This window comes from Nymphaea colorata, chromosome 2 (genome assembly GCF_008831285.2).
Source record: "Nymphaea colorata isolate Beijing-Zhang1983 chromosome 2, ASM883128v2, whole genome shotgun sequence".
In the NCBI taxonomy this organism is placed as follows: domain Eukaryota; kingdom Viridiplantae; phylum Streptophyta; class Magnoliopsida; order Nymphaeales; family Nymphaeaceae; genus Nymphaea; species Nymphaea colorata.
In genome coordinates this window covers 33,513,814-33,523,781 of record NC_045139.1, presented here as the reverse complement: position 1 = coordinate 33,523,781, position 9,968 = coordinate 33,513,814, and the positions used below count along the sequence as shown (strand labels likewise).

At 39.7% G+C, this 9,968-nt stretch overlaps 1 protein-coding gene across 1 annotated transcript; it reads left to right on the top strand.

Annotated features, from left to right (window-relative positions):
• Positions 1-680: 680 nt before the first annotated feature.
• LOC116248328 (transcription factor bHLH121) lies at positions 681-6,871 on the top strand. Its single transcript, XM_031621064.2, has 5 exons — positions 681-1,052; positions 4,541-4,656; positions 5,527-5,654; positions 5,745-6,266; positions 6,440-6,871. Exons 1-5 carry the CDS (start codon positions 919-921, stop codon positions 6,593-6,595), a joined length of 1,056 nt encoding a protein of 351 aa, XP_031476924.1. The 5' UTR covers positions 681-918; the 3' UTR covers positions 6,596-6,871.
• Positions 6,872-9,968: the final 3,097 nt, after the last annotated feature.

The following is a 9,968-nucleotide window of genomic DNA, read 5'->3' as shown; positions in this document are numbered from 1 at the left end:
AATAGAGACCGGTCACCTACAAAACACTTGCTCAACCAGATGTGCGACGTTTATAACTCATAGTTATCGTTAAAAAAAAGTTTTAAAAACAAACTTGAAAGTTCAATGAGAACAAAAACGGTGTTGGGCTGTGACTCTTAATTCCACATATTGACTACTCAAGTCATCATCTCGTGTGTCCGATTGACTTATAAAACTAACGATCGTTGGCAGCAAATGCTTGACACGCACTGAACGATTACATATGATGAAGATGTCACGCTGTTGAGGATTTTTAAACCCAATTGGATCAATCTGATGTAAGAAGCAGCACAACCTATCAAAGTTCTGCTTTTTCACTTTTCAACTTGAATTTGAAGGGGAGTTGAATTCTCCGGAGAGTGTGGTAGAAATATAACTTTCTCCAGAGCATCTAACATCCAGCTTAGTACCAAATGGAAGTCTTGATTTTTTGAGGAAGAAGATTTTCTTCTGTGAAATTCTTTCAACGTACATCTTCAACTCAAATTACCCAGATCAAAGATGAGAAGAGAAAATAATTTAACATAGTTTATGGCTAAAAGTTTGGGAGAAAGATGAACTGAGGAAAGAAAGAATAGTTTAAATCGCCAAAAACTTCCGAAAAGGCCTAAGCCAGGGTTAAATAGAGGGAGAGAGAGGAGGGAGGGTCCATGTGCTCCCCGCGTGGATAGCACGAGCCAGAAGGGAACGGGATAAAAGGAGCGCCTGCGTTCGCCTCTTTTGTGCGTACTTTTCCCCTGCTCTGAGGTTTTCCGTATCGGAGAGGGGAAGACGATGGCGCTCCCATTGGTGGGCACCGGGGGTACATGCAGAAAAGTGGGTAGGGGTTAGGACTTTAAGGCAAGGGCTGAGGTTGTTACTGACTGGTGCTGGCGTCGTTGGTGGTCGTGGTGTTTGATGGAGCCAGGGAAGCCGGACAGCTTCTGCCGATCAGTTCAGGCAGACAGGCTGCCGGAATTCCAGCAATCTGCCGGCTCCCGCTTCCCGGCGAGCTATCTGCAGCAAGCGAGTTCTGGTCCCTCTGAGTCAAGGTTCTCTTTCTCTCTCTCTCTCTCTCTCTCTCTCTCTCTCTCTCTCTCTCTGTCTGTCTCTGTGCGTGTGTGTGTTTTTTTTCCATGTGGTTGTTTGATGCCAAATCGGGAGCCTCTTATTAATTTTCTCGGGGTTCATATGGAGAATTAGGCTGGCTAATGCGAATAGTTCGACGGGTTTCTTGCCGGAATTTGAATCTTTTCCGTTTCCAATTGTTGATTTTGGGATCTATTTGTTATTCTTGCTTGTACCTTTACTACTTTGGGTCTGATTAAGCTGAATTCCTGTCCCTCATCGGTGAATTCCTGTTAGTTTATTCCTAGTTGCCTTCCCCCCCTTTTTTTTCCTGTTTCTCCGAAGTAGCAAATGTACAACTATTCTAGCGGCCGGAAGATGAAGGCCTGCAGTGGTTGGATAGATACTTTGTGGTGTATGAGTGTTACCTTGAATTGGTAGTCTTGATTATACAGATCGCTAATCGTACCAGTGGTTGACGGATGGACGGCAGTATGCGCTTTCAAATTTCGGTTCTCTTTAGGTATCTGGCGGTGAAGATAAGCTTCAATTCAGATGTATTTGTTGCTTTTAGTTGGAAGGTTATGAAGAAATCGAGGTGCTTGAGGTGATAAAATTCATTTTCGTTGTCATAGTATATGCGTGTTCAGGTGTGGGGAGATCACTCGAATCAAAATAAAGTTTGTTATCTTACACTTAAACAGAAAACTTATACTTTATGCAGTGATTATGTTCACTTGCTTATGTAGAAAAGTTGGAAAATTGGGATACCGTTCCTTCCATAGTTGAAATTTCACAGCGCATCCCACGTATTAAGATAACCTATGTTAGCAGGCCACGCGCGTGGTGTGTCTACCTTTTAGCTACGTGTTGTACTAGGAAGTTCGTGGTAGTTGAAGCTTTTGGAAAATAGTTTGCAGTAGAACTTCTTGAAACTTCCTATGTCCCCCTTTTAACTATGCTTATTACTTGGAAGATAATGGTAGTCAGTTGAGATTGGCTTGTTCTGAAGGTAGTTTGAGTAGTGATATGGGAATATTGGCTGTTCCTGTTTAGAAGTGCTTTTCTATCAGGAAGCTGAAATACCTCTGATAGTGCAACTTGACTGCTGCAGAACTAGCTAAGCATATCAATGTTTTGTTTTGAACTTATGGCACATTCTGTTTGGTTCTAGAGAACCTAATATTGAGGATGCAGGGATACTACAGTTTCAGGTTGCTAATTTGATAAGTTGCTAAGCTGCTAAGCTTTATGAAGCTAAGTTGGATCCACCGATCTGGCATCCTGAGGATTATCATAATCACAATGTAAGTGTCCACAGGCCCCATGCTTATCACAAGAGAGATAGATAGATTGAGAGCCCAGACTTGGCTAAACAAAACAAACATGTGTTGAGTGAAATGAATGTTGCATGGCACAAGATATGTATGGTTCAGTAATGTGCTTATAGACAAACAAGGATAGACAAATTTTAATTAGAAAATGGAGTGATTTGACACACTATAATGGCTTCTTAGTTCAACAAGAATCTAATGAGTATGAGTACAAGTGCAGGTATAGGTGCTGGTGTGGACACGGGGATGGAGCAATTTCAAAAAATGTGGGTGTGGGGACACGGCCATACACGCACACACATACACATAGGTATATATATATATAACAAAAGCAAATACATAGCAACAAGAAACAAAATTTAAATGAATATAAAAAGATGACATGCAGATAAGCATTGAAGGGTCCCTTTTGTGCCCTGCATATGTGTGCAGATTGGAAAGAAATCCTACAAACCGAACAGTCTTGAACATGGTCAAAGATGACCGAGTTCACAAAATGATGGACTCAGCCTCGGGTGCATCAACCGCACCAGACACAGCCAACACCATGTCTCAGCTGTGCGCAGGGCCACACTCATGTTTGCACCCATGTCACTGGTACCCTTCTCTTAAACAAAGCGTCCGTGTTATTTAGCTTGATGCAAATGCTGCTTTACGTAAAAAAAAAAGAGAGGAAGTTCTACAAATGGCCAATCTTGGATCATTCTTCAGTGATTTCGGCTTCTTGTCAATATCAGTCTTGCCATTGAGCTTTTGCTTTGTTTAAGTCAGTAAGGCTGTATAAATCTCAGCCTTTGATAATGGATGCATTTTTCATGCACCAAGCCTTTAATTTTTTTTCCCTCTTAAGTCCCTGGATATTTTATGCATCCTGATGTCAGGAAGAAAGTTATCAATTCTTAATCTACATGTTTGTGATTGTAATTTCTTTTATTCATTAAACTTTTAATGATTGCATATTCATTCATATTTAGTTACTATGCTTTTTAAATCTCTATTCAGTATTCATCTTTCCTTTTTTGCTACCCTCAAGTTGTATCATAAGCTCCTTCGCTTCAAGGCCTTGCATCCTGAGCATAAGACTTCTCTTCCTTCAGCTCTTTTATTAAACTTCCCTTGAGATTTGTGCATTCTTATTCCTAATCCATATCTAGTACTCGTCTCTATAGATCTAAAGTAGCAACAGCAGAAATGGCTTTCATAGTGCCCATTATCAGTTATTTTCTTTTGCTGTTTGCCTCTTTTCTTTTTTTTTATTGTCGTAGCCTGATTACCAATTAGTGACTGTTGTTTCTGGTGCAATGGATTGGGATTTGGCTGTCAACTTTTCATATCCCATGAGCACCACCTTATTCACAAGCCTAAGCAGGTATAGGCTATGGGAGTGGGGTACTAACCATAGGGTTTGTACTGCTGGAACTGTGAGCAAGTCTTATGTCCAAAGTGCACTCTTGTTAGAAATGAAAAAACAACTGTTGTTTCCTTCCAAATGTTTATTGACCTGCCTACATGTGTTATCTCGTTCTTCTGGTTTAGAGTTTTTTATTTCACTGTATTATATTCTCAAACATGACACTCTACTTTTGTATTCTGACTGACTGACGCTGGGAGCGTTCTGGCTAGGGATGTAAATGGTTTGGGTTCAAATCAATATATTGGATCAGCTTCATACGAACTTGGTGAAAAAAATAAAAGCCAAAATGCTTTAAGCCATATCTTCACCATTTACATTCCTACTTACCGATTCCAACTATAGGCTGTGGCCCAAACAGAGAAATGTTTTTCCAGGAGCTTTGGTAGCTTGCTTCTTAGCTGGCTGATGAGCTTTGCCTCCTGCAGGGTAGGGTCAGATCACCCTTGGGGAACATAATTTTGTAATTTCATCTTACTTGTTCATTATTGAGTTCTTGTCACCACTTAAATTCATCATCTGCGGACTTTTTTCTGAGTTTACCAACCATAATACTTGAAAGTTGAAAATAATAGTTTTTTTATAAATTTTTCCCCTTAAAAAGGTTTAGTTTTGCGTGTCCTTAACATTGGCTTTGACTGGTTACTATAGGGTCTGCTAACGTGCCATCTGTACTGTCATGATCTTTCAGAAAATTTTCACTTTCAATTTTTTGGTGTAATGACAGGTCAGAAGCAGAAGTACAAGATGCAGTTGCAGCAAGGAAAGTTCAGAAAGCAGATCGTGAGAAACTCAGGAGGGACCGGCTCAATGAGCAGTTTGTGGAACTGGGAAAAGCGCTAGGTACATGGTTTTAAAGTGGATTAAAAACTAAATTTTGCTGCATAAATATTAAATACACTGTGCTGGTTGCAGAATCATAACGTTTCATGCAAAGAGAAATGCTTTAAAAATTCTACAGAAAGGTGCCTAATTTTGATTGATATGACAAAAGCATCACTCAAGTTTAAAAATGTTTCAATTATCACCCTCTATGTCTACTTCAATGTGGTTAAATATGAAATACTCAAGCATGATTCTGTTTTTGTTATTCCTAAAGAAAATGAAGCATGTTGTGAAATCTTCAAAATGTCCTGTCTATAGGTTCTAGGCTATTCTTATATAGGTTTACATTGTTTACTTTTCTTGGTTTTGTGGTGTTGGCTGGCTTCTTAGGCTTTTTCTCTCTTTATGGTTGCATGCAGTTTCTCATCAGAGTTCATTATTTTCTGAGTGATTGGTAAAAGTTTCAAGAAACTTGAGTTAGTCACTTATTTGTCTTGTGATTTATTTATTTTTCACTTGGAGGATGTCCATAAAGGGTTGGCATAAAAAAGGTGAAACTTCTGAACAGCTCAAAATAATATGTGCTGCCCATGAGAGCCATTTGCAATCTGGAAAATGAGCAAGCAAAAAAGAGAACTTTTTTATCATATTTTCCATTTTGAGAGCTTCTGTTTCTTCTCTTTAGTTACACTCACTGACTTTTCGTCTTAAGTTTTTGACTATTTGAAAAGTGTCAGAAAATTGTTGTTAATCTGGCGTCTACTATCTAGCTTGTAGCTCACTTTGCACCTTGAAATATCTGTTATTGCAAAGCATTGTTTTGTCTGTTAGAATTCTGGAATTTTGATGTATCAATGTCACCGTGGGAGTATTTCATTTAACTCGCAGATCCAGATAGGCCTAAAAATGACAAGGCAACCATACTGAACGATGCAATCCAAATGGTTAAGGACTTGACGGCTCATGTAAACAGGCTAAAAGCCGAGTATGCTTCTCTTTCAGAAGAATCACGTGAAGTACGTTTTGTTTTCATTTCATAGTTTTATCTGCTTCTTTCCTTTCTTCTCTCACACCCCATTGTGATGATCTCTTTTGTTCACAAGTAGTTGACACAGGAAAAAAACGAGCTTAGAGAAGAGAAGTCTGCTTTGAAAAGTGATATCGATAATCTCCTAGTTCAGTACCAGCAAAGGGTCAGGGTTGTCTATCCATGGGCCACCATGGATCCTTCGATGATGATGGGAGCTCCTCCATATTCCTATCCAGTGCCTGTTCCTGTCCCTTCAGGGCCCATACCCCTGCATCCCTCTCTTCAGCCATTTCCGTTCTTCAGGAACCAGAATCCAGGCTCTGTTTCCAATCCATTCCCCGTTTTCCCACAGTATTCCCCACCTGTGAGTTCAAGCGTTGATCATTCACTAGCACCATATGCTCCTAGTGTACATCCACAATCGACTAACAGAAACCAAACACCGAGCAAGCAGGAGTCCAGAAACAAGTCATCAGAACGACATGTTGAAAGTCTTGCTGAGAGAAGTTGCGCCTCTAATGATGTGGCGACTGATCTGGAGCTGAAGACTCCAGGATCTGCACTACCTTCGTCTTCTTGTGACCCCGGTCCTGAGCAGGTGAAATTTGCTACTTCTAGTAGGAAGAGGCTTGTGATCATCATCCAAGTTTGTGCCAGTCATAGTTTTAAGCTTGTTTTGATTATTGGTTTCTACCATGTCATGGACGATTCTTTGTGCCCTTTGTTTGATTCTTCAACCCCGCTCCATGAAAGATGGTAATTGTTTTACAGGGCAAGTTAGCTGAAGCAAGAAAAGGAAAAAGATGCTTGTCACCGAGGAAAGGAGTAGGCGTTGCAGAGAGCTGTTCAAGCAAGTGTTCTTCGTCACGTTCTCGACAAGATAGTTCCTCCAACAGTGTCGGAGATGGATCAATTGCTAACGGGTAGATATTAACATGCATGGCAGATCATTGGTTTTATGGACTAGTTTAAGCCCTAAGATGAAAGCAACAACAGAAAAGCTGGATTCCAGTTTGCCACCCCTGTCATTGGTAATTAGTTAACTAATGCAGATTCATGCCTGATATGACAAATGAGATTCTCTCGCTGGTTGGCCCTGGAAAGAGTCATGGTTGAAGTCCTTGTTCCGAACCATGAGGACAAATGTTTCCTCTTTTAATTTTATGGTTCTATAATAAGTTTCACAAGTATTCTCACAATAAATTCCCTGCTTCATGTATGCGATGGTTAATTGAGATGAAGAATTTGGTGAGAATTTGAGAGAGAGAGAGAGCAGTGTTTCCAGTTAGGGCTTGTAAAAATTCTGTAACTGCACAAATTTTTAGGGAATTAAGAAAAGCATTGATGGACCAAGAAAGGTTTCAGAGTTTCTTGTTGACTTGTAATCGCTAGAATTTGTGCCTCACACTGGTCCCAAACATTGAAAAGGCATTCTCGAAGATGCTTTTCAATTAATCGAAATAGATAGGCGGATTCATTATTGTTTACCTCCTCCGAATTATTTGACCAAATATTACTGATATACTTGTCTTCTGACCATCATGTTTTCGATATCATATAAGCCATTGAGTCTATGTTGCTTAAAGAATATATACAACCATGAAACTGCCAAATTTTAAAACATTGTCTTCACAAAATGGGTTATAAGGTTCATATTTGCAAGGTTTGGTTTAATAAAAATGCAAAGTTTGTTAACAATGCAAAGCTACATAAAAGGTGTTTTCATTTGTTGGGAAAATAAATTGTTCTTCAATATACCAATGTCTCTCTCTCTCTCTCTCTCTCTCCCCCCCTCTGAGTATATGACATTCTTTTCTTCGACTGTGATCATGTTCCAGCTACTGCTTCATTAGATATCTTATGATTATAATCCTTCTTTTTTCACCACCGGAATCTCCAGTTCGGTTCATGCACAACATACTTTTGCTTTTTTGAATTAATTTCATGAACATTTGGACGCAAGTACCTGATAAGATTAAGATGTTAACATAAACATCGACACTCAAAGAAGATTGACCCATGCCAGCACTTCCGCTGCGCTGCAACCATACACGGACCCAATCGAAATACTGCACCCAGTTGGGTCCTGGAAATGGTGTCCATCCTGGAAGTAACGTGTTTGACTGCCTCCTTCACCTGCATATTGAACTCCTTGGACGAGATGGGCATTTCAGTCATTTTAAGAAAGGAAAAAGTCTGCTCTTCCATTTTTGTCCATAAAGGAGGACTGCTCCCTCCCTTCATAAACAGGGTCAATTTTGTCATTTCAAGTACCTTGCAGCCAAACCAAAACCACTCAATAATGTGCCCAGATCGAGTTGCGTGCACCACATCCCTCTGCATGCAACAAATATACACTCAAAAAAAACAGAAAAAGGGTTGAGGTACTTTAGATTTTTTTATAAAAATATGTACATTTTAAACTTTTTAGCATTTTCATTTATCGAGGACATTTCTAAAAATGTTTATTTTTTCATTTATCGAGCATTGCACACACCTGTGAATGCACATGGGTGTGCACGTAACCAGTTTCATCATCAGAGGGGAGAGACAGAGAGAGAGAGAGAGCACCAACTTGTCTCAAGAAGCCTAATGCATTTTTTACGAGAATCAAATTAATGATAAACTCTCTACCTGTTATAAGCACTATACTGGTGTATGAATTCTTGTGCATGAGTATGATTAGTGACTAAAATATCCTTAGTTCATACTAAAAAAAACTTTTTGTAAAGGCAAAAATAAACATAAAAAAAAAACAAAAAACTATAGAAGACATTTCTTTTAAACAAATGATCAAATATGCTAAGCCCCTTCAAGCTGTCATCCAAATGAGCAAGAGAAGAAGAAAGCGGATAGAGAGAAAGAAAGTGAGACATTCAATTGTTCATTTTCAAGTGGTTCAGTTGTTCTCGTCCGGAACAACTTGACTGCCATTAGTAAGGTGTATGGCTACGTAGAAGGCCAAGGAGTCGCCGTACCAATGAGCTCAATGAATGTCTGATGCCCACTGCATTTAATCCTCTTCGTCTGCAACTAAGTACAAGAAGCAAAAACACAGAACCTGCAGTGCCATGATTCCTTTGAATTTTCCGGGACATAGGAAGGTGGTGCAGAAGCATGGCAGTCACTGCTCCGATCAGCTGCTTCCTGATCTGCTAATAACTTTTATTCCTACCACTGGGACGAGCAGGACGAGCAGTAGAAAAAACTCTTGCCCTTACTAACTGTTGCATGCATCAATCATTGGCGTACCTTCTCTGTATCGTTCCAATTTTATCGGATGTCTGCAGAGAGGTCGTTGACATGCCCTTCGCAAGGGCAGCCAAGGTCGCATCAGGGACTGTGGAGCCCATGGACTGCACATTGATTTTTTTTTTATTTATTTAAGGGAAGAGAGAGTACTTTTTTTTTTATTTATTTAAGGGAAGAGAGAGTACTGCATAGATACACATTTGTTGCTGAGGTTATTTTTGGGCATTTACCACACATTTTTTCCTAGTGAAGTCTTTTGCATGGTAAAATTATCAATATATGAAAGGAAAATTTTTTTGTGGGTGTGGGAAGCTTTTCCGAATTTAATGAAAAACACACGATAAAATTCTCTGTGTTTGATGCTGCATAGGAAAACCGTACAGACTTGAAAAAAAATCCAGGTTGGACAGTATTTTTTCTTGTGCATCAAAGGTGACCTTAATGTGGTAAGCATCAAACGTGACCTTAATGTGGTAAGAGCTCTACAATTTCAAAAGAGTTTTTTTTTTTTTTTTTTTTTTCTTCTCTCCACACCGTTGAACTCATTTGACAAATGAAACTTTGTGAGTGTTCAATAAATCTACCCCAAAGATTGAGGCTGATTAATGAGCACCTAGTTATAGTGTCGCATGAATATGATCCAATCTTTGGGAGTAGTCATGCAATGCTCGCAAAGTATTCCATTTGCCAAACAACCCTCTCGCTGTTCTTCACGAAATTTCTTCACTCGACAAGCTTTCTCTCTCACCGACGTCTCCTCTTAGGTTTACACTTTACAATAAACAGGACGCCCCTTCCCTATGGCGGATCTATCTCTCTCTTTCTCAACCTTCAGACATTGAGGGTTCCGGCCCTACACCTCGCACCCGGGCACTGGCTTACATGATCTACCGTCAACAAGTACAAACACATGATGCCCTCAAAAGATCAGGCTTCCAACTTGAAAGATAATGTGTGCTCTATGGAGACCAAGAGGAGACTTCTATTCATCTCTTTTGGAACTGTTATGTTACTCAGCACATTGTTCAACTCACCTGGTTGCACCCCA